At 39.8% G+C, this 26,285-nt stretch overlaps 1 protein-coding gene across 1 annotated transcript in view; it reads right to left on the reverse strand.

Annotated features, from left to right (window-relative positions):
- Positions 1-26,285, reverse strand: part of CNTN3 (contactin 3) — a 187,487-nt gene that overhangs the window by 86,067 nt on the left and 75,135 nt on the right. Inside the window, exon 3 of the mRNA XM_035106611.2 lies at positions 2,761-2,856. Coding sequence (XP_034962502.2) covers positions 2,761-2,856 — 96 coding nt within the window. The remainder of the gene's footprint in view (positions 1-2,760; positions 2,857-26,285) is intronic.

Here is a 26,285-nt window from a genome sequence, read left to right on the forward strand (position 1 = left end):
CTCTCTCTCTCCCCCCCCCCCCATATTCAAATCACTTTACAACTTGCAGGAGACTGTAGCTCATTACAGAAGTTGTCAATAAAACAACCTGTGACAATTTAAACTATACCGAATGAAAATAGCTCATGTCACTTTAATTATTCTTTATCAGCATTGGCCTTACACTCCTGAAAGATAAAATTTGTTTGGCACTCCTGAAAGATAAAACACAGACCAGGTTCCATAGAAATCAATATATTGGTGCCTAATATAGTGGGAGAAAGATTTAGTAGGGGGAAATATTATCTTAAACTATCACACTAAGAAAATCAGCTATATCTACAAGTGATTGCTGTCTATGTTATGACTGGGGAACATGACAATGCTGCTGGACTGCAATTCCTATCACCCTTGATCACCCATCATACTGGTTGGGGGTGATGGATGTTGGCCCATCAACATCTGAAGGGTCACAGGTTCCCCACCCCTGGCCTATATTATGTTTCAGCAATATCAAAAGCAACATGATGGCCAGATACAATTACAATGTGAAAAACTTTATGGAATGATTGAAAACATCAAAACTAACAAACTGAAGTCTCTGGAAGTCCTTAAATGAATCACGGTGCCAGACTTTACCCGGCGGAGAACAAGATGTGAAGCTTTGTATAATCAAAAAATGTCCAATTCTGATGTCCAACTCTGAACTCTGCTTAAGAGTGTTTCCAGATAACAACTACTGTTTCGTTGAATTCTTCATCAGCCAATTAGTTCAACACTCGTAAGTAGAAAGATATGTAATTTCTTCATTAACCAATCTTTTTCCCGAATAGATATAATATACATGTGAATGAAAAATACTCTGGAACAGTGCTCATGCGATTATGTAGCCACTGTACAGGTGCCATCCAATTGCCCTAGGGACTTTACTCTGGATTTGTGAAGGGTTTGCTCCTTAGGCTTTTCTTCTCCTGAAGATTTGTTATTATATCTTTTTATTTATTATATGTATTGTATCTTATAAGCTTACAATGACTGAGGAAACTTGCAGATACTGGGGTGGAAATTGTATCACAGAATACCCCACAAAGCCTTGTGTCTGTTGTATTGCACGAATGGACTTCTGTTTGTGGAGCTAATAACAGCTTATTTCTGAACTTTACTCATGCAAGCGATGTTCCCAAATGAGCAGTATGACACGTGATGAGCAAGCATTCCTTTAACAACACTGCAGCAGCTGCCATGAACAAAGAAGTATATTTTGTTCACAGAGGTGCATCAGCACAGTTGTATGAGCTTCTGCCTCACACGTTATTCCAAATCATAAACCAATTTACAATTTGTTAAATGTAAATAAAGTGGCTTTGAATATAAACTGACCAGGATATTGCCAACTATATATTTATCAGGATACGTTTTCACACTTTGTGATAAAAAATAAAGTAAAAAATAAAATAAAATGCTTCACTAGCAGACCTATTTTGATCTCGATCTGGTGTTCAATAATTTGCTATGTTTGGTTTGAATTCTGTTACTTAGTGGCAGGGAATAATCTTATGGTCCCCATTGCGAATGTAATTTAAATAGTGCAAGAAAAATGGATTATGCTTAAAAAGAAAACGTTTGATGTCCATATGTTTGGAAATCTCACCTAAGCTATTTTTAGATATGCGGTTCTGACTAATGTGCTAAAAAAACAACAACAGGAAACCAGTGAGCACTTTTTAAGACTCTAAGCTTCTGTAGGCCTTAAAATCCATCGTGACTTTGAGTGTAATCCAAACTCCCTTCCCCCATCAACTGGTGGGCTTTTGCAGGATATTTGGGCTACCCTACTATCTGTAGCCCTACCACTCAGGGGAGCCATGGCGGAAGATGGGAGGGGAAAGACAAGCAGATCAACCCAGGCCTGATTGCTTTGCAAGCTACAGGCTGGTGCAGCAATCAACCCCACTGCCAACACATGACCAGCTCCGGATCAAGTGGATCCAAGGCTGGTTCAGCCCACCCCACTCCTAGAATGCCCAGTTTCAGGGCTTTTTGCTGGGTTCTGTCTGTCATAGCTGCCAAGTTATCCCTTTTTTAAAGGGATTTTCCCTTATGCTGAATAGGCTTCCTCGCGAGAAAAGGGAAAACTTGGCAGCTATGCTGTCTGTGGATAGCCCACTGACAGCACTCTCGCCTGCCCATTCAGCAGGCGGAAGGTGGGAGAACAAAAAGGACAAAAAAGTCCCATCCTTTTTGCTAGACTTGCCACTACATGTTTTGAAGTGGTGGCAAGCATTTTAGATTCAAGTAACCTGAAGGGGGAAACAGAGTTTGCATTTCTGAAACCAGTAACAATAAACTTATTTAGATGAAAGCCCGTTCCCCCACACGAAAAAGGGATAACTAGCACAGGGCCTCCCAAGCCAGTTTTGCACCACAGCATTGAGGAGGGGGCTTAAAGCCCCCCCCCAGTAATCCCAGTACAAAATGTCCCATTCCACCTATTTACAATGGGAGGAAATTTCCCACACACACCCTCCAATTCCAGCTATTTATCTATTTAATAAAAATCAACACACAAGGACGAAAGACATAAATGATGCCAAATTATGTCATGCCTAATTTGATTCTGAAATGCTTGCTTTCAGAGCAGCATAGGCCAAGGCAAACACCGATAGTCTGATCTCACTGCATGAATACTATTTCCTCCTGAATATACTGCAACCATTCAGTATTTGTCTTTTTTTTTTACTGCCACAGAGAAGAGTACTAATATTTCCAAATATTTCTTACCTCCAGAATGAGTTGGTGGCCCACACAGCAGAACAACCCCTTGTCCTTCTCGTACAGACACTGTGCTTCTTATTTTTGTCTTTAGGTTTTCAAGATCTGTTTATTTTATTTTTTCCAAAAGAAGGGAAATAAATGTGTTAGCAAACAGATACCAACAAAAAGAGCAAGGTTTTTGTTTCAATACCCTTTGTCCTAAAAATAGTAGTTCCCCCATTAATTTCAATGAGATAATTGGTCATGGGGGGCCAATTCCGTATGAAATGCTTCTACAGAACGTCCATTATTGCTAGGGGTGTTTCCAAGGTTCATCAGTCGTTGGTTCGGCATAAGAGCAAACCTCAGCAAGTTACAACGCTTGCCTCTCCTCCTTCCCACTTCCACACATTCACTTATTTAGCTAGGAGCGGCAGGATGTGGTGATGGTAGTGGAAAAGCGGTGAGGGAGTCTCTCCTTCCTCCCCTTGTTCCTTCTCCCTACCACCTAGAACACTGCTATGACATCATTCTGGGCACCTGGAGCTTCCCCAGGGCACTTAATAACCACGTTAACATCAGGAACCGAGGAAAATTACCATACTTTCCCGTGTATAAGACAAGCTTTATTTACTCTAAAATAATGTTCAAAATCGGGGCTTCTCTTATACTTCGATAGTGCAGAGGGGAGACGGGCGATTGGTTGCAGCCGCGAGCAGGAGTTTGTCAGCGGCGATTAGGTGGCTGATTGGTGGCTGCAACAAGATCTCCCTTGGATTGGCTGTTGCTATGGTGATTGGGTGGGTGATTTTTGTATGCGGCAAGGGCTGGTGCTGCGTCAATTGGGCGTACGCTTGCTGGCGGCGAGCGGACAGGTGCTTCTTAGCTTCTGTGACAAGTGCGATTGGCAGCATTTGTCAGTCTGGTGAGTGACATTTTTGACATTCCTCCCCCCCAAAAGCTCAACAACTCTGGGCAACCCTTCCCCCAAAAGCTCAACAACTTTGGGCCATCTTTCCCCATTTTCTTAAATTGGAGTCCCCCCAAATATGGGGCATCTTATACACGGAAAAATACAGTATATTTTCCAGGGTCTAGACAAAAGAGTAGGAAAATGGAGAGATAGATTACATCTCTCTCAACACTGGAACACCAGCTGCTGCTAAAGCAGTAATAATTGCAAGCTAAAGTTTTGGGAGGTTTGGTAACTCACAGAAGAAAAACTATTTGAAAGTGTTTTCCAGTCTCACTTATAATTGTTGGCCATAACCAGAATAAAGTCTGGTAGAGTTTTCTGAACACCGTTTCTTAAAGCCTAGATTTATACTGTCCTGAAGCAAATATTAAAAATCAGGCAGTAAAAAGAATGAAAGAAAAAGAAATTAATTATCAGATTTAAACATAAGCAATATTGCTTAGGAAGAGATAAAAACATTTTCTTGTAAAGAGCAAGGCACAGTGTTTTGTAACTTGCACATTCCAGTTTTATGCTAACTATACTGTGTGGATTGTTTTATTTCATCTGTCTTATATTCAACCCTTCCTCCCATGGGGAACATACATCAACTAACAATAAAAACTATCTAATATTAATTTAAAACAGTAGTAAAATCAGCCCTAACACAACAATTGGTCAACATTTAAAAATAACAGTAGGGTCTATAGAATAATTCATATAAATTTGTTTCAAAGTTGACTTTACCAGATAGCATACAAAGAAGCTGCAGAAGATAGCTGTTTTCTCTTTTTGTCCTTCTGGGGCAATACACAAAATGCAGAGGGTATGGGCAAGCTCTGTCTTTGCATGATCTGCTGCAAACAGATGATGCCTTCCCTTTAATACTGACACTATGCCAGGGCCTTCTCAGTAGAGGCCACTCCCTTATCAAACTATTCCATAGAGGATGGATTGTTGGATTCTTCATCTGCAGTATTCAAAATTACGTTAAAACATGCCCACTTAAAATAGCTTCTCAGTTAATGTATTTCCTGGCCATTCTGCAGCTTAGTTGCTTTAATGCTATGGTTGGAAATGGTTTTATGTCTGCTTATATTTTAATATTGTATCCAACAAGTACTACTTGGGAGTAGACCCACTGAAATTAACCTAGGCCAGCCAGGTCTATTAACTTCAGTGGGTCTACTGTGAGTAGGAGTGGCACCGCTTACAACAATGTGTCATTTTAGTGTGTGTGTGTGTGTGTGTGTGTGTGCATATGCATTTTATTAGTATAGGATACAAGCGGGGGGGCGGCGGCAGTAGGATAGGGCAGGTGTAAATTGATAGGGGAGAAATAAGCTATTTCAAAATCTGGACTATGGTGCTCATCTAAACAGCCTGGGCACTCATAAGGATTAAAGGACCAAGTTAGCTATTTTCCTAAAATACCTCTAATGCATTTCTCATCTAGATGTCTCCATATATACTGCACATTCCCCCATGTTTATTGGGGCATGTCACCCCTCCATAGACACACTCTGTTTTCTCCAAATTAATTATAAACTAGAGTAGAGGGAGGTACATTCAATTCACTCAGGTTAGAGAACTGCCAGGCAGCAATAGTTTCAACAGCCTGTATTTTTGTTTACAGCTATATAAAGCATAGCTACTCAGGTACAGATGTTCAATGATGCACCCAAAGGACACTTCAAAGTAAACTATCTTTCCAACAACACATAATGAAAATGGTGGAGTGACCAAAAATAGTTATTCCGTGCAATGTAAAGTCTTTCCCAACATTTTTAAAAAAGCAACAGCAGATGTTCACCAAAGCCACTTAAACAACAGTACAGTAATTTGGCATTTCAATGCCTCATTATTCTAAAGAACAAACTGTTGAATGCAATCACACCACTGTGAGTGTACTGCAGCCTCATCCAGGTTATTTTTAAGGCTTTTAGAATAGCTAACTAAATAACACATAAATAACACACTTGTGAATTCTTGATAATAGATTAGCAAAATGCAAAGCATTACTAGTGTAATATATCATTTTAGCAAGCACTTTTAATTCCTTCACAGTTGCAGGTTTCATCTGGAATGCACAAAGCAAGGATAGAAACATATTTGATTATTTTTTTATTCTTTAATTCCTATTTTTCTATTAAAAATATCTCTAAGCGGTGTACAGAAAACTTAAGCAACAACAGACAACTTATTTTATTTTATTTGTATGCCACCCTATACCCGGAGGTTTCAGGGCGGTTCACAGAACAAAATAAAAATATAAAACCACAAAATACACTATCAAACTAAAAACAACCTAATAACCCCCTAACCCCCCCCCCCCATTTTAAAAGGGCATAGGATGTCAATCAACTCAACCAAAGGCCTGGTTGAAAAGGAATGTTTTTGCCTTGTGCCTAAAGGTATATAATGAAAATATTACAAATATACAGTTACATATAAAGTTACGTTAATACAAAGTTACTAATACATAAAAATCGGTATCAATTCATTTTTTCTTCTAACACTCTCCCTTTCAGCCTTTGGGTTCTTACTCAGGTTCCAACAAACTCTCAGCTCGCCCACAAAAGTCTGACAATGAGAACAGGTAGGTAGCCGTGTTGGTCTGGATCGAAGTAAAATAAAAAAATTCCTTCAGTAGCACCTTAAAGACCAACTAAGTTTTTATTTTGGTATGAGCTTTCGTGTGCATGCACACTTCTTCAGATACTGGTATCTGAAGAAGTGTGCATGCACACGAAAGCTCATACCAAAATAAAAACTTAGTTGGTCTTTAAGGTGACAATGAGAAGAGTACCTGGAAACAGTGGACATCACCCTAGTCTCTCACTCTAGACTTGCTTTTTATGGGCAGGTGGATGGGACTTCCTCAGGCTGCCCACAGCTGTGACCAATTCAGCTGCACTACACCCAGTTCCAGGTATAGCAGGTTTGTTGAGTTTCCCAGGAGGTCCAAAGGATGGGAAGAGGACCTCATTCCACTCACAGCTCTTTCTTCACCCTCTGTCCTCTCCACCTCCTCCAGCTGCCTGTGATTCCCTGATCATACTTTTGTAGCTATGTGCAACTGTCCTAGTTTTCCCCTTCTGTGCAGGGCAGTGTTTCTTTGCTAATACATATTTTCCTGCAAAATAAAAAAATTCCTTCAGTAGCACCTTAAAGACCAACTAAGTTTATATTTTGGTATGAGCTTTCGTGTGCATGCACACTTCTTCAGATACACTAGAAACAGAAGTGTCAGACCCTATATATATACAGAGGGTGGTGGGGGTGGGTGGGAATGGGAGATGGGCTGATGGGAGTGGTAAACCTGTAGATGGGTGTTAATGGCTGCTGATGGCTGCAATTAGTCCTGGGCTGAGGTGCTAAAGAAAGCTTGATCATGCATAATGAGATAAGAATCCGATATCTCTATTCATCCCAGGTGCTTCCATGGTTTTAAGCTTGGTAATGATTTCCAATTCAGCAACTTCCCTTTCCAGTCTGTTCCTGAAATTTCTCTGTAATAAAACAGCTGCTTTGAGATCTTGTATAGAATGTCCTGGGAGATTGAAGTGTTCTCCTACTGGTTTTTCAGTCTTATGGTTCCTGATGTCAGATTTATGTCCATTTATCCTTTGGCGTAGGGTTTGGCCTGTTTGTCCAATATAGAGAGCTGAAGGGCACCGTTGGCATTTGATGGCATACACAATGTTAGAAGATGAGCAATTAAATAGTCCTGAGATGGTATGTTGGATGTTGTTGGGGCCAGTAATGATGTTGTCCGGGTGTATGTGGCAGCAAAGTTGGCATCTGGGTTTATTGCAGGCTCTGGTACCAGTGTCCATGTTAAGTCTGGTGGTTGTATTATTGTGGGTGAGGAGTTGTTTAAGATTGGGTGGCTGTCTGTAGGCAATGAAAGGTCTTCCTCCCAGAGCTTGAGAAAGGGAGCTGTCATTGTCCAGGAGAGGCTGTAGATCTCTGATGATGCGTTGTACTGTTTTAACTTGGGAGCTGTATGTGATGACTAGTGGTGTTCTGTTATTTTCTTTTTTGGGTCTGTCTTGCAGCAGGTTCTCCCTAGGTATCAGTCTGGCTCTGTTGATCTGTTGTTTAACTTCATCAGGTGGATATTTTAGTTCTAAAAAGGTTTGCTGTAGATCTCTTAGGTGAGATTCTCTGTCTGTAGAGTTGGAACAGATACGGTTGTAACGTAGGGCCTGGCTGTATACGATGGATTGTTTGGTATGTTTGGGATGGTAGCTAGAAGCATGTAGATATGTTTGTCGGTCAGTTGGTTTTCTGTATAAGGTGGTGTCTATACGTCCATCCTGTATTTTTATAGTAGTGTCCAAAAAATGTATTTCTTGCATAGATTGGTTCATTGTTAGGTTGATGGTGGGGTGAAAGTCATTGAATGTCTGGTGGAAGGTTTCCAGGGTCTGTTGTCCATGTGTCCAGATAATAAAAATATCGTCAATGTATCGTAGGTACAAGAGAGGTTTGAGTGGGTAGGAGTCTAGGAAACGATGTTCTAAATCTGCCATGAAGATGTTGGCATACTGTGGGGCCATGCGGGTGCCCATGGCTGTGCCGCTGATCTGGAGGAACAGGTCATCACCAAATTTGAAGTGGTTGTGGGTAAGGACAAAGTGGCAGAGTTTGGTAGCAAAGTCCGCTGTGGTTTTATCTGAAATGGTGTTCCTTATGGCTTGTAAACCATCATTGTGTGGGATGTTGGTGTATAGAGATTCCACATCCATAGTGGCTAGTATAGTATTGTTAGGAAGATTGTTCAAAGATTGTATTTTCCTCAGAAAATCTGTGGTGTCACGTACGTAGCTGGGAGCACTGATAGCATATGGTTTCAGAACAGAGTCCATATAGCCGGAAACACCCACTGTAATGGTGCCAATACCTGAGATGATGGGGCGTCCTGGATTTCCTGGTTTGTGTATTTTAGGTAGAAGGTAGAAAGTTCCTGGTCGAGGTTCCGCTGGTGTGTTTGTGAGGATCTGTTCTTGGATGTGTAGGGGTAGCTCCTTAATAATCTTGTTCAGTTCTTTTTTGTATGCTTGTGTGGGGTCTGAGTCCAATTTCATGTAAAAGGCAGTATTGGAAAGTTGTCTGTGGGCCTCTTGGATGTAATCAGTTTTGTTCATGATGACGACAGCTCCACCCTTGTCTGCCTCTTTAATTATAATGTCTGGGTTGTTCCTGAGATTTTCTATGGCTCTCCTTTCAGCATGGTTTAGATTTTGTTGTAAGTGATGGTGTTTTCTGGTCACATCCGTTTGGATTCTGTGGCGGAAGCAGTCGATGTACAGATCTAGTGTGGTATTGCGTCCATCAGGAGGGGTCCACGTGGAGTCCCTTTTTGTGTAACATCTTTTCGGTGGTGGTTGGTGGTCGATGTTCTGTTCATTAATGCGTTTGGAGGGTGATGGTTGTTCCCCAGTAAGTTGAGAGGTGTTGTGTTGTGGGGATGTAGTTTGTTCTACTTTGTCTTGTTCTTGTTTGTGATGAAAATACTCCTTCAGGCGTAAACGGCGGAAAAATGCTTCCAGGTCCCCGCAGAACTGAATCATGTGTGGGGATTTAGCAGGGCAGAATGATAGACCCCGTGAGAGGACGGATTCCTCAGCTGGGCTGAGTGTTTGCTGTGAAAGATTGACAATGTATATTTATATTTATATAATTTTTTTATTTTGCTTCGACTCAGACCAACACGGCTACCTACCTGTAACATATTTTCCTAAGAATGTTGTCATGCTGCAATTTGCATGGTCACCAACAGGTGACACTGCAAACTACAGCACAATGACAAACTAGGGTCTCTGACCTGCTGGGTTATCACAGCAGCATCAGAAGGAGGAGGAACCAGAGGCAGGCAGGCTAACAGGTGGTTGAGGCTGGTGAGCAGCAGAGGCCAGGAAATGGAATTTGGGAGAAGTCCGAAGGGAGAAGATTGGGTTGTTTTGGAGAGCTCGGGGAGGGCAGGTTTTGGAAATGAGCATGGGGAGGGAGCAGCTTTGGGGAGGAGTATAGGTAGCAGGTAGAATCATAGAATCATACAGTTGGAAGAGACCACAAGGGCCATCCAGTCCAACCCCCTGCCAAGCAGGAAACACCATCAAAGCATTCTTGACATATGCCTGTCAAGCCTCTGCTTAAAGACCTCCAAAGAAGGAGACTCCACCACACTTCTTGGCAGCAAATTCCACTGTCAAACAGCTCTTACTGTCAGGAAGTTCTTCCTAATGTTTAGGTGGAATCTTCTTTCTTGTAGTTTGAATCCGTTGCTCCGTGTCCGCTTCTCTGGAGCAGCAGAAAACAACCTTTCTCCCTCCTCTATATGACATCTTTTTATATATTTGAACATGGCTATCATATCACCCCTTAACCTTCTCTTCTCCAGGCTAAACATACCCAGCTCCCTAAGCCGTTCCTCATAAGGCATTGCTTCCAAGCCTTTGACCATTTCGGTTGCCCTCTTCTGGACACGTTCCAGCTTGTCAGTATCCTTTTGAATTGTGGTGCCCACAGTTTTGTCAAGGACTATGGGAAGGGCTTCTATTAAGCCTTTGGAGATGAAAGGTGTGGCTTTGGTGAGAAGCCCCCTTGAGTCGGTGAGTCTCACTGGCATCTTCCCATCACTGGGCAACCTGCAATATCCAGCATGCCCTGCTCCCCATACCCAAACTCCCTCTCTTTCCAATGGGGCAGTCACAGTCCTTGCAAAACGTGAGAATAGTAACACTTTCTAAAATGTCTGTTCTGTTCTGACCCATTACCTATCCCTGCCCCCTATTTGCCCACCCCCACCCCCGGCAGGCCCCTACCTCCACTTGGCAATGTTGGGCCTTGTTGCTGCAAAAGGCCTGTTTTCAGTTGGTTGCTGTGGAATTTTGTGATGTCATCTTGTAGCGCTGCTTTGGAGGCAGCAGTGGGCGATCTGCCTTTCTATTGGATGCTGCTGGAGTCTTCAGAGCTTCTGCTGGTGATGTCTAATTTGAGCGCCACTTTTTTGTGCTTAATCATTATTTTAGGTATGAAAGGTTTGCTTTTTTTGAATGTTTTTTTATGCCAGATCCCTCACTGATGGGCATGGAACGTTGTGGCCAAATTTGTTACATTACAGTTCAGCGGTTACGGAGAAAGGCTGTGACCTCTGTGCACGCAATGTCTACATATATATATATATATATATATATAATGGTCTCCTCTTATAGATGTATGACTAGAAAATATATTATCATTTTACCCCCAGCTCTGTTTTGGAATAAGGTATTTGCTGAGATCAAACAAACAATTGCTCTATCTTTCCACCTGGTGCTTTTGAACCTGTATATGGAAACTGAATGGGACATGAAAAGAAAATAATTTCTCTCTCATCAGTTAACAGCAGCCATTGCCAAGTCCTGGAATATCTTCTATCTTAATAATTTGGATTGCTGGCACTCCAGGGTATGCCTCTGTTTGTTTTAATTATGTTTTTATTATTGCATAGTTAATTAATGCAATGCATGGCTCATATTATGTTCTGTATCTGACCCTGATATCAATAGACAAAAGCAGGTTATAAATATTTAAAAATGCAGTGATATCCAAACTCTGTGTGAGTGGACTTTCACTCATGGAGTGAGACTCCCTCCCTCCCACTGCAGTCCACAGCACACACCTCTCTAGACAAGATTTTTGAGGGTGTGCAGGGGTTGATGGAGAAGAGGGGGAAACCTTGTAACGTAAGCAGAAGTCCATTGCAACATCAGGTGGGCCTCAATGAATGTCACCCAATAATAATAGTCATAATAAATCACAGTCATACCTCATGTTGCATCCGCTGCGGGTTGCGTTTTTTCATGATATGAACGTGGCGGACCCGGAAGTGTTTACTTCCAGGTTTCACTGTGTGAGAAGTGTTATGCGCGCTTCACACATGCGCAGAAGCGTTCTGCGTACTTCACGCATGCACAGCATTCTGCGTGCTTCGCACATGCATAGAAGTACTCTATGCGCTTTCGCGCATGCGCAAAAGCGCCGCTTGGATTGCAGACTTTTCGGGGTACGAACGGCACCCCGGAATGGATCGGGTCTTCAACCTGAGGTACCACTGTACAGCTTCTGGAGATCTAAAACCTATTTGTGGCTAACAATATTTCCTTGATGGTGCTGGGGCTTTCTGAAACACTGGGAATGGTTTGCTAGTGAAACAACTAGTCTCTCCTTCAAGTACGGAAGCAGTTCTGTCCATAATGGAAAACAAGTGTATCTTTTTCCATATGGCAAATGATGGAAGATATGCTTAAATATGAGCAGTGATTTAAGATTGTAATTTCAGGGGAAATAATTCTGAAGTGGTAAAAACTGTTCATTATCAGCAATGGTGCTTATGTAGGTGTGTGTTTCTTCTTTTATAAAAATTAAATGACTGGGCTGAAAACCAAGATCCTAAAACCGGATTCTCAAAGAGATAGAAATGTTATTGCTATTTTACAGCTTGGAAAATTGAAGGACATTTAAAATTAACAACAACCGAAGAAAGAAGCTGTATATGTTCCAAGATTCTGAAATAGTAATTTCATTTCCTTTTCCATCATAACATATATATCCACTTTACATTTCCTTTAGTACTGAATTTGGTATTGCTTATTTGGAATGCATATGCCAGTGTTATGAAATAGCACACAAAAATGGGATTCAGTTGCTTCAAGAGAGCATCTTATTTTACATGAGAAGCAGGCACAAATGTGTTTATCTTTTAAACTGCAGCATAAATGGCAAAAATAGGCGTCATACTCTATTAAGGTTTACATATTCCTACTTGGTGAACTTGCAAAGAGAGTAGTAAATGACGTGTACAACTCAAAACACAGTCACCTGGTTTGTGCAAAAACTTCTGTTTGCAGTATGGACTTCCTCTCCCTCTCCTCTTCCCCCGTATGCACCCTAAATCTGTTATGGAGGGTTAGGGTAACCCCTACAACAAATTTGTGGTGAGCACAGAGAAGTCCTGATCTGCAAGGGGAAGTCGTTGTACTAACTTGATGACTTGGTTAGATATAACCTTATGGTAGACCTACTCAGAGTAGACACATCTCAATTAATTGATTTGATAAACTAAGGTCCATTAAGTTTAATGAATTTACTCTGAGAAAAACGTAGTTGATCATTGCCAGAAAATCTGATGAACTGCATGAAGCTAAACAATGTCCTCTCACCGCCAATGAAAACTAATAAATGAATAGAAAGAGAACCTACCCATGTGATGCTGCCACGAAAACCTTTCTTCTCCCCCAGCCTTATACCACCTACAGTACAACATTAATGTCTCAGATTGAATATAACCAAGAAATGATTTTATTATCTGAAACCAGAGATGATGCATGCATTTTTGTAACCCAAGAGAATCTTAATAAAAACGATTTTTAAAAATACCTAAAGATTGGGAGAAGAGCAGAGCAGAAGCAGGTCCTATAACACTGTAGGCAGTACAAAACAATTAGAAGTTTTCACATTTTAGGATCTTTTATTCCAGTCTATATTTTTCATCTCCATTCCTTTAAAAAGTGATATATATTGTTTTCCACTTTTTCCATAACATATGTTGCGTCACACATTCCAGTTATAGACAATGGCGATTCTCCTTTTTCATTTGGTTATTCCATTTGTCTTTCTGCTCCAGTCCTTTTCCACTTGTCCCCGTTCCACAAATCGCCCTCTACCAGGACCTTCCATATAAATCTTTGAATGCGTTGTGCCTCTCTCTTTCACATGGCATCTTGGGGGATGCAGTTCTGAATGTGAAACACTTATGTGACAGCTTGTATGTCATTTTCACAGCATTTTGCTTCCGTGGGAGAAGGCAAAGGTGGTGCACATGCCCCAGTTCAATTTACAGAAGCCACCCAAGCATTTTAATCTGACTGGTGATGGGACAGCATCCTCCACTCTACCTGTGGGCAACAGGATAGCCTATGAGGTGCAGGACTGACCATATGGAAAATATAGCTGTTTTCCAGCATGTTCCTGCCACTGGGTCTTCTCCAGCATCTGTTGTCTGCAGCAGCCACCTCATTCTGCCTAATGGTATGGCCGTTTCTGACTATTTTGCATTATAGGTTTACATGTGTAGCTGCAGTTGGCAATGGCAATGGAGGTGAACCTCTGCCTTTTGCTATGGTGGAAGTGGCTGCTCAGTCACCATATCCTCACAGCGAGAAAATGGAAAAGTAGATTGCTGCTTGTGTCATGCAACTGTGAAAAGGCTAGGAGCCCTGTATGAGAATCAAGGAATATGAGCAACCCTGCCTGCTAACTTGGGTAGTTAAATATGAAATAATAAAATGTAAAATAATGAAATAAAGCAGAGCAAATGGAGAATAAATTGTTGAATGAATTGTGGAAAGGGCAGATGGGGGCTTCCAAGTGAGATGCCCGTTTATTCACATAGGTAAGGCAAGGCAAACTGAAGAACTGGAAATTGGCACACCAGAAAGAAATCTATTTCTCCTACAGTAGTCTGTATATGCTGATCCTTGGAATGGAATTTTAAGTGAAGATCAGAAATACATCAAAATGGAGGCACAGTGACTTTTTAATCAGCATCTCGATGGTCTACAAAAGATTTTGTTGCTGTTTTTAAGAGGCCTATTAAATTGGAAATGCTTCTCTTTTTTAGGCTCCCCTAGCCGGCATCTAAATGGCATCCTTTAATTCTAACGAATATAGAGATAACCTATGCACCTGATTAGAGTCAAGGTAACCTTACTTGACAAAGGCATGGCACTGACTATATAGAAGTATTCACTAGCTTACAAAGCATTTACCAAAACACACAAAAACAAAACAAAACAAAACCCAGTCTGGTCTGATGCCTAGAGGGAGGGTGATCTGTATGCATAACAACCACCTTTATGAAGCTAGATGAAAGCAACATAAAAAGCAAACAAACACCTTCAAATGCTAATGAGCTGTGGCACAGCAGTTTTCCTGGAAAGCATTCTGCATAAATAAATATTATGGGCCCAGTGTTATTTACAGCAACATTTTGTTACATACTTCTTGTTTCTATTACAAGTTTGGCAATTCATTGCAGGGTGGGCAAGTTAATAATAATTATTTATAAAGTATCTCCCAAACTAAACCTAAAGCTAATATACTTCTAATATAAGCAACTGTTTAAAATATCAAGCCTTGTCCCCATAATTATAATCTAAAGAACTGGAGGAGATGTATTAGACACAAATGAAAGGAAAGAAGGGAGTTGGCTCAATGCATTAATACCCTGAACAAATAAGGAAGGAAGGAATGATTAAACACTTGGTTCTCGAACTTAATCCGTTCCGGGAGTTCTTCGACTCCCGAAATGGTTTGAAAACCAAGGCACGGCTTCTGATTGGCTGCAGGAGCTTCCTGCACTCAGTCGGAAGCCACGGAATCCGCGTCGGACATTCAGCTTCCGAAAAATGCTTGCAAACCGGAACACTCACTTCTGGGTTTGCAGCGTTCGGGAGCCAAGCCATTTGGGAACCAAGGTACCTCTGTAAATGGAAGTTCACTAGAGCCCTGCTAGATCAACTACATGCTTCTAGGAAGCAGGATATTAATGCAACAGCATTTTCCCCACTTGGGCTCTCTAACAGTTGGGAGTTTAGAGGCATACAATCTGTGATACAAGAGGGAGTACACGGCCATAATGACTAGGAGCCATCAAAGGTCTTATCCTCCATGTGTGAATCTAACCTTCTTTTAATGTGTAAAAGTTGGTGGCCAGCAATACATTTTGTGTACACGATTCCACAGTTTAATTATCTGCGTATCTTATTTTAGTGTCCTGAAGCGTCTAACATTCAGCTTCATTGGATGACCCTGAGTCCAAATATTATGAGAGAGGAAGAAAAACCTCTGTCTATCTCCCTTCTTTCCTCATAATTTACTCTTTCCTCAAACTAAAGAGCCCCTTTCCTCACTGGAGAGTTTAACAATGATAGCGTTAAAAGATCAGTTATAAAAAAATCAGAACTATCAGAAGACATTAGAAAAAACTTCAAAAATTGCTTTAGGGCTTCAGTGAGCACACACTTGATATATGAATGAAAAATATCTTCCAAAATGTGCATAGAAAACATTTTAGAAATGTAGGCAAGAGGCATAGGTAATCCTTCTGCTGCTTGAACAATAAATTGTCTGCCTTACCAGTAACATTTCTTCCTTCCCAACTCTAATTGGTTCACAATTATGAAATTGGATTGCAGGAATTGAACTGCAGTGTGAAATGTCAAATTGCATTGTATCTCATACAGATTTATAATTCAGCAGAGACGGGTATGGCACCACACCACACTCCTTTCGCAGCTCCTGATTAGCATCCCAGTTAGCGGTTGAAAGAAGCTTGCCTTGATGACCAACAATCCCTTTAAACAAACACAGCAAGTCGAATTCACACAGCTTAACTGTTTTGCCCATTATCAGCTAAAGCAGAAGTGTACAATAAACAAGTTAATGTTGTTCTTGCTCTCTTTTCATCAGTACATTCACAGCAGTTTACAAAAGAAGTGTTCACGGCATGGGGTAAACATTGGCTAAGCAATATACTTTACTTTTTAAGCTATTTAACGTTATCAGAACATACTTCACTTCAGCCCTGGAAATGAAATGGATTGATGATGCATGATGTAAAACAAATTAGATTTTATTTTTCCTCTTTAGTTGCCTTTTTCCCCTGTTTGAACCTGAGTTTACAATCCTGACTGGTCCCAAAGTTTTCCAGTTCTAACAGGAATTTATGGTGAATCAAAGGCATCTTGGATTAATTGCAGCATTCTAAGAAGAAGAAGAAGAAGAAGAAGAAGAAAACAGTCTCAAAGTGGCTAACAATCTCCTTTCCCTTCCTCCCCCACAACAGACACCCAGTGTGAAGAAGTGTGACTAACCCAAGGTCACCCAGCAGCTGCATGTGGAGGCGCGGAGACGCGAACCCGGTTCCCCAGATTATGAGTCTACTGCTCTTAACCACTTAACCACACTGGCTCTGGATGACATCCAGATTGAGAAAATGGGCACAAGTTTATACATATCAACCTTAATAAACTGGGCCTATATGTTGCAGTGTTCATCACTGTACATTTCCTCATTCTGAATCTCAACTCTCATCCATTTCTGAAGCTGGGGATGTTTCTTTTTGAATTATTTACAATATGCTTGAGATTTTACTATTTTGAAGCAAAAGTGCTGGTTTGCTCATCTCTCTCTCTCTCTCTCTCTCTCTCTCTCTCTCTCTCTCTGAAGTTTATACCCTGACTTTATCATTAAAAAATATCCTAATGGATTACACCAAACTAAGCAGCAAACAAATTGCAATCTTTAAAATAATTTCCTTAACAAAACATAAAACAGACCAACCAGCTGTAAAACAGTCAGATCTAAAGCAGCACTTTCAAATGTATTGACATTAAAAGTCCGGGCAGATAAACAAAAGAATTTAGCATACCACAGATTTTAGTATACCACAGAAAAGTCACTTTGATTAAGATTTAGTTTATTAAGGTGTGTGACATCAGGACGTTGGGGGCAGCTGGCTGTTCCAAAATATAGCAGATAAAGGGATGATTCCACTCAGCTCGAGAAACAAAGCAGAACTCTGCAGAAAGCTGTAACAGAAGAAGCATGGTGCAGAACAATGGCCTACCTGCACCACCTTCTAAAACCAATTTGCAAAGCTGGAAGAAAATCATTGGAACAGAATAGCCCCAATTTCTGTCTCAGTCAGTCAGTGCAGAAGGATACCATGGTCAGTCTTCTTTGGCGACCACTCGTAGCCGAGTAAGATTGTCTTCCATAAATACAGTTTTAACAATGAGTCCATAAGTGACTGTGGAGGCCAATTCTGGATCCACACATCCTTCCACAGTGGGGACATTGGTTTCCGGGTGGGAGTTGATCACAGTGTGGATTTGCCAAGCGTGCCTTCCTCTTAGCACGTTTCTCCCTTGCGTCCTGAGTTCATGTATACCCAAAGGCACAGGAAGATCCAGTGAATTAGCTGCATCACAATCCTCCATTGTTCACATAGTGGATCAAATTAATGTGTCACTGATAATGCCTGGGCTTGTACAGCCGCAACCCTTGTTCCAGAGGGAGAGAATTTCATTACCAACAACTTAGTTTAGTAAGAATACTTTACCAGTAATTTATCTGATGAAATGAAAACATGATTCCTGCACTGTTAGATTGCATAATGGTATTCAATTTTACATTATAGTGTGAATATATATAAACTCAGACAAACTGAAGCATATAATATCACATCACATCATAATGCAATGTCTACACATCAACAAGATTGTTGATTTGATACCATAAGCAAGATTTTATGAAGGCCTAGCAAGAAAGCTTGTTCTCTATTGTAATTATGAACACCAATTTAAATAAATGAGTTTTAAAACACTCAAACTGGTTTCAAGAATATCTGGATTAAAAGTATGTCCCATTTAAAGTAACCAATTTAAATTGACTAAATAGTTATAGAAGCCATAAGAGATAATGAGAAAATAATTCAACACTACCCCAAACCATGAAGCATAGCAATAGCATTGTAAGAGAGTTTACAGGGAACTTACATTAACTGAAAAACAGAAACAATGGGAAGATGTTTATACCCCATTGAAAAGGAGAGAAATAAACCAAAGTTGAGAAATTGCAGCAAAGTTTAAAAGTTAATATTAACTTTTCTTCACTCAAAAGGAAACTGCCTCTTCACAGAAAGAGCTTTCCCACTATGCAGTAAATATAAAAGGTACATGAAATGAGATTTTCAATGCTCAAAGACATTGGTACTATTTTTAAAAAACAGATTATAATATTATCATTATTATTTAAAAAAACTCAATTATAACCAAAGACAACTAAAACAAAATTAATGGCCACTTATAATGACCACTTTTCAATAAAGAAAAAGGAGAGAACAGTTGGTAGGACTATGCATTCAAAAATCAAAAAAGAGGATTTCAGTCCCTCTTTTTATGATGAACCTTAGAACTTTCTTGTGACAAAGACTCTGTGACAGTACAATGAAGTCAGGGAAATTCAGGCGAAACCTGTGCTTTTGTTCTGGGGGGACCCAGGGGTACACATAACCCTAAACACTAGATATTTAGAAGCCACATTTCTCATCTTGCTGAATTTGATGTCTTGAATTCATGTTAACAGGTGATATCCACTGGTATTAGCCTGATTTCACAAAGGATTTCTCAATATCACAATGTATTTGCATAAAGCTATAGTGTGACCATACTTGGAATGCTGTGTACAGTTCAAGCAGCTTCACTTAAAGATGATATTGTAAAGCTGGAAAAGATGCAGAAGAGGACAAACAAAATGGTCAAGGGGATGGAGCAACTCCCCTAAGAGGAACCCTGAAGCACCTAGGTATTTTTTAGTTTTCCGAAAAGATAAGTAATGGGTGATTTGATGGAAGTGCATAAAACTATGCATGTAATGGAGAAAGTGGATACAGTGGTACCTCGTGTTATGCACAGTCCCCCTTACAAATGCTTCGGGTTACGCGCTCCGCTAACCCGGAAGTAGGTCTCCTTGTTGCAAACTTTGCAAGTGGAAGTTGCGCTCCGGCAGTGTGCAAGCAGCAGGAAACACCATTAGCTAAAGCGTGCCTCATGTTAAGAACAGTTTCTGGTTACAAACGGACCTCCGGAACCAATTAAGTTCGTAACCGGAGGTACCACTGCAGAGACAAGAGATTTTCTCCCTCTGTTGTAACAATAACATTTGGGAACATCCAATGAAGCTGAATGTTGGAAGATTCGGGAAAGACAAAATAAAGCACTTACTTATACACAGAGCATATAAACTATGAAATTCACCCCAGAAGAAGTAACAATGGCCATCAATTTAGATGGATTGAAATGAGGATTAGGCAAATTCATGGAGCATAGGCTACCAATGGCTACTGGTCACTGGCGATGTTCTATCTCCACTGTTGGAGGCAGTATGAAGACTACCAGGTTGTTGGGAATCTCAAAAGGGTAGCACTCAGGTCTTCCTTTGTGGACTCCCATGGACATCTGGTTGGCAAGCAAGTAACCTGAATGTTAAACTAGATGGGCCTTTTGGTCTGATCCAACATGGCTTTTTATGTTATCATGGAAGTTCCTTGCATTCGCTGGCATTACATTAGATATTGCTCAATCAGACAGCTATGGAAACTGACTGATAGCTAAACCTTTTAACCAAGACAGGTAAATGGAGATTTGTAGTCACACTTCTGACAAAGTAACACCACACATGAATGAAAGCAAAATTAGGGTAAAGACTGTCAAGGCTGTGGAAAGGTCCAACAGGTAACAGCAGAGGCCGTCTTTGGACAAACTTTCAACGTATCCTGAACATTACATTGGATAATTTACATGCTTTCTGTGGCTGCAAAAATGTGTTTGAATATGAAGTTACATCTTGCCAGAGCAACTACTTCTGGTGAGAGAGAAAAAATAAAGTGAAAAGAACCCATGAGGCATCTAGATGTTCCAACAATACAATTCATGGTGGAGATTTATTTTATCTATTCATTAGTTTCTAACTATTGATGTTTCTTCTATAAAAAACACAGTGCTACCAAGTAGGTTTGCACAGTGAGAGACAAGTACATAACAAAATAAAACACTCCAGAGATCAAAAATCTTTCTATTGCTGTCGAAACAGATTCCTTAAGTAATTAATCTACTATATACCGACTGATCTCTAGTGTGAGCTAAATTGCTCCATGCTGGGTAGTGTAATCCTCAAAAGCATACTGTTAACAGCTATTTAATAAAAAGCCTTGAGCTACAGAAAGCAAAAAATATTGTTACATAAAAAAGAATGAAGATGCCTTAGCAAATAGTGCTAGGCAAGGCATCAGCAGAGAGAGGAAAGCACAGCATGCCCTGTATCTTGTCAAAAGCCTGTGAAAAGAATGCTCCTGACAATTCAGAGGAGGCATAAGCAATGTAGCAGCCCTACAAATGCTAACACATTTTCTATGTGAAACTAATGCATATGCTGGGCAGTATAACTCCAATTCACACTCATTTTTACCTATTAGTATTGGTATATAGTATGAACAGTGGACATTATCACATTATTATACTATATTGGTATATAGTATGAACAGTGGACATTATCACATTATTTAAAAAGAAGCCATTATAGCAGTTGAATATTCTAAAACGGAATATTCTAAAATTGTTGCCTACAGAAATATTTTTCTTTAGATGTTTAGTATTCAAATAATTAGGTAAACATTCTTTTATGCTATTTTCCTCTTTTTTTCCTAATGTTACCCTACCCTGAGGAATTACTTGTTCAAATACAGTGGTACCTTGGGTTAAGAACTTAATTCGTTCTGGAGGTCCGTTCTTAACCTGAAACTGCTCTTAACCTGAGGTACCACTTTAGCTAATGGAGCCTCTTGCTGCCGCCCCGCGATTTCTGTTCTCATCCTGAAGCAAAGTTCTTAACCCAAGGAACTATTTCTGGGTTGGAGGAGTCTGTAACCTGAAGCATCTGTAACCCGAGGTACCACTGTAATAACACATGGATAGGAAAAGCCCTGCTGGATCATGGCAAAACCCATTTATTCCAGTATACTGTTCTCACAGGGCTAAACTAGATGCCTAAAGATGCCTGAATTTCCCAGTATCATTGTATGACCTTGGTTCCACAATTATGAGAAAGGGGGCAAAATGCATGCATTAACATTTTTCCACACCCTCAATAATATTTTACATCTCAAACATGTCAAACCCCCTCATAATTTGCTTGCCTTTTTATGCCCCTTTTCCAGCTCTACATTATCCTTTTGAGGTGAGGCAGCCGGAACAGTACACTCTATTCCAGGTAGGGTCACACTTTCAATACTGATAGCTTTATTTTCAATTCCTTTTCTAATGATCCCTAACTTGGTGTTATGTTTTGTTTTTTTTAAAAAATACAACTGCCACAGTGTGGGTCACATTTTTACAAAGCTAGCTACATTTAGTCCAAGATCATCTGTTTCCTGGTCAGTCACTGCCAGCTGAGACCCTGCCAGTGTAGATGTAAAGTTGAGAATTTTTGCCCCACCATAGATCAATTCACACTTTCTTACAATGAAAAGCATTTATTTTAATGACATTTCCCCAGTTTGGAAAGACTATTTTTGAAACTTTTGTAGTACAGTAGTACCTCTGGTTACGTAACCCACTGGTTATGTAAACTTCAGGATGTGAAAGTGGCAAACCTGGAAGGATTTGACCGGGTTTCGCTGCGCGCGCATGCGCAAGAACGATCCTCAATTTGCAGAAACCTCAGGATCTGACTGGACCTCCGGAAAGGATCCCGTCTGCAGCTGGAGGTACCATTGTATTACCATATTGATTAATTTTGTGTCATCTGTAAACTTGGGCACCTCACTGCTCAATCCTACCTCGAGATCATTTATAAACAAAATACATTCAATCCAATGCAGATCTTTTGGGGATCCCACATCTTGCATTTGTCCATTGAAAGAACTGTCCATTTATTCCTTCTCTCTAATTTCTTTTCCTTAGAGAGTTACTGATCCACAAGAAGATAAGTCCTCCTATCACACGACTAATAAGTAGTCTGGTCAAAAGCTTTCCTGCAAGCAGAATTGTACTTTAAAAAACCAACAACAACAACAACAACTGAATTGCTCTTTTCCACATGCTTGTTGGCCCTTTAGTTCAATAAGGTCTGTGAGAGAAGACTTATGGTACCTTTGCTTAAGCCATGTTAATTCTTTTCCAAAAAGACCCCCAGATGCTTGATAAGTTTATCTTTAATCATTCTTTATATATTTTTAAAAAAGAAATACCAAGTTTATAAATAGTACACACAGAGCTGATGCTATCCTAACCAGCTTGTAGTATTCTATATCTACTCTGGTTCCATTTTTTTATTTAAAAAATTGGTGTTATATTGGGTACTTTCCAGACTTTATGTTATGGAGGCCGATCTTAGGGACAAATTACGTGTATTTGTTAGATGATAAGGATATGCTGTTTAACAGATCTACAGAATAAATACATATTCATTCATATTTTACACATAGCAAATGTCTATATATCCTTTCTCATCGTGGCACTCTCCAGATGTTTTAAACAACAACTCCGTCATCTATAACCATTAGCCATGCATGAATCCTAAGGCTTATTGGAATTGTAGTCCAAAATATCAGATGTGAGGGTACTAGACTGGGAAGCTGGACCTCATGGACAATTAATTTTTCTTATCTTCACAGCAATCTTGAGTCTGAAAGCATTGACTTTTCTGAATTGTGCACATGGATATTCATTTTCTAACCACATTTCTGAAAACTGCAGGTACCAAATGGCTCATTTGGTCATTATAGGAGTACACACCAGTCATAACAAGAGCAAAAACATTATTCCTATTTTAAAGAAGGTGGGTAATGTGAATGCTCTGTTCAGAGTTGCACAGAAAAACTATGGTGGGACAAACATATGATCCTACATGTATAATTCAGATTTATATGTGCTCACACTAAAGTCTAGATATTTTTTGGGAATGGCACAAAATACATCTTAGACTCTTCCAGAGATAGAGATAGATAGAGATAGAGATAGGGATAATTTGAAGTAGCTAATGAGTCAGGAAAACCAATGTTCCAATTACAAACAATGCCAAGAAAATTCCATTCTCTACACAATATAAAGTCTTTGTCTACTTTAAGGTTTCTCCATTTCTATTTTTTAAACAAACAAACAAACCAGTCTTTGATTAATTATGATGCATCAAAAGGTCACTGTTCCAATGTTCAGAAGTATTGTTCAAAAGTAGTAGTCAACTGCAAGAACAATGCTATTCTAAATTTTTAAAATACTCTAGTTAGTATTTAGTTAAATGGGTAATTTCCCCCTCTCCAGCAGAAACAACTCATGTTCAAGGGTAATACATTGCTTATTCACTGAAAATAAAAGCAAAATGTATAAAAGGATCAAAGAAATAAAGCTTCTAGGCACATCAAAGACACACAGAAAGATAAAATTTTGTACTTCCAGCTGCCCTGTTATGTTGAGGGAATCACCACTCTAGTTTCACAGCAGGCCATGTTCTCAGTGCTTGTGGCATCTTGATTGTTGCTAATTAGTCCAGCCTTATTTTTCACTTTAGGCACAAATAAACTCAAAACTCTGTTTTAAGTAGCTAGCACTGTGATAAGTAGCTAGCACTGTGATAACTAATACTGTATTCAAGGAAAACCAAAACCTAACTATATATCTAGGTGTCAACAGTGCTCCCAGGGAACATATGGAAGAGCCATCAGCAAATTGAGACATTAGTACCAATACATTTTAGACTCCCTAGCATTCATTTAAAAAACAAAACAAAACTCTGACAAGCACAGTGATAATATTTGGCCTAAATAAAAAATAAGACTTTTAGAACAAGCAAATATTTAAATACTTAATATATTTTCCCATTTTATTTCAATATGTTCAAGTAAAGTATCCATTGTACAATATAAAAATTTGAAGGTACAAAGATTATCCAATTGTATGGGTCTTTTGTCAGTGGAGCTATCCTGACATGTTGGGCAAAGGAGCGATTACCAAAAAGCTCACAGATACAGTTCTTATTGTTAGGGTTTGGAACTGGTTTTAATGGACCATTTTGTAATTCTAACAATATCTATTAAAAACCAGTGTCCCTTAAGAAGGGTTGCCTCAGTGAGTGTGCTCTCTCAATCAATATTTGAGGAAACCATGTTCTTTCACTGGGTTTATTATTTCTCATTTGGGGGGAATAACGTTTCTGGAGCACTTGTTTCTGTTTTTGTCACCCCTTGTAAAAATTGTATATCACACTGCTCTTAATATTGACCTGCCACAGTCTGAGCTTTTCATATTATGCTGTCTTCAATTTGGCTTGCAAAGTGATTCATGACTCAAATTATTAAAACAGTGTACAGTTGTACACCTCTACTTACTTATTCCTCTGGATATGGAATCTTTCGGTTATGGCCACGGCAAACCCAGAAGTGTATACTTCCAGGTTTCGCCACGTGCGCATGTGCAGAGGCGCTCAATTGCGCCACGCACATGCACAGAAGTGCCCAATCACACTGTGTGCATAGAAGCACGCCTCTATTTATGTAATTTTGGAGGGGCGAATGGACCCCTGGAACAAATTAAGTTCGTATCTGGAGGGTCCACTGTAATTGGACCTTCAGACTTTATCGTAGGTGTTGCATATATTAAATCTAAAATAAAATGCAGAGTAGTGAATAAAGAGCAATATTTGGTGAAAATGTTTTCTGGACTGGGGTATTCCTATGTGTAATCAGGTTTACCAATTAACAGTGAAATCCTGTACATGTCTACTTATGTTCCACTCATTTCAATGGGACTTATTCCCCTGTAAACGTATATAGAATTGTACTCTATTTGTTCATAAACATCTGAATAGACAGGATCATTATGATATTGTATAGAATGTTTGTTGAATGGGTATTGTAATAGTACTCTATCAATAAATGGCTTTATAAAATTGGAACAATTGTTAAAATGGAAAGATTAATAGCATATGTGCATGACCTAAGTAACACTTCCAGGTGTTCTGAGAAATCTTGGTCTTTCTTCAGGAGTATTATGAAAACAAGGAATTTAGATAAGCTTTTCATGAATTGTTAATTGATTTGGATTTATTATTCACTATGGCTCTTACTTGTGTGCATAAATGTACAGAAAAATAAAAATGAAGCATTTAAAAGAAGGGGGAAGTCTGAAAGGGTTGCTTATCTATTTGCATTTCATATGGATTTAGCCAGCCAGTCAAAGCCACTCCTGGTGACAAAATTCCTTCCAGCAGCACCTTAGAGACCAACTAAGTTTGTCATTGGTATGAGCTTTCGTGTGTATGGTATCTGAAGAAGTGTGCATGCACACGAAAGCTCATACCAATGACAAACTTAGTTTGTCTCTAAGGTGCTGCTGGAAGGAATTTTTTAATTTTGTTTCGACTACGACAGACCAACATGGCTACCTACCTGTAACTCCTGGTAACAGTTCCTAGAGGCCACAGGTGAGAGCTGAATGCAGAGTAGGGACCAAAGGTGGTAACTAACAAAGAAGCACTACAGGTCCCTCACCAGAGGCACTACCCCTCCCCTAATACACCATACACCCCAAATTGAGAAGATGGAACAGAAGAACATAAGACCATGATAAAGCAATGGCTCATCTAATCTATCATCCGAACCAGATGCCTGTAGAAAGACTGCAAGTTGAACTTCAGCACAACAGAACTCTGCCCACCTTTGTTTCCCAGCAACTACTAGTATTCAGAGGCATAATGTCACTGACAGTGAACACAAAACACAGCCATTGTGGCTAGTAGACATTGATAGCTTTATCCTATATGAGTTTATCTGCTCCTATTTACAACAACAACAAACAACAACAACAACTTATTATTTATGCCACACCCATCTGGCTGGGTTTCCCCAGATGTAAAGCCCCACAAATTGGTGGTTATCACCAACTCATGTGAGAGTGCATTTGTGGTGTTGAGTGTAAATGGTGTTTCT

Source organism: Zootoca vivipara, chromosome 2 (genome assembly GCF_963506605.1).
Source record: "Zootoca vivipara chromosome 2, rZooViv1.1, whole genome shotgun sequence".
Taxonomy (NCBI): domain Eukaryota; kingdom Metazoa; phylum Chordata; class Lepidosauria; order Squamata; family Lacertidae; genus Zootoca; species Zootoca vivipara.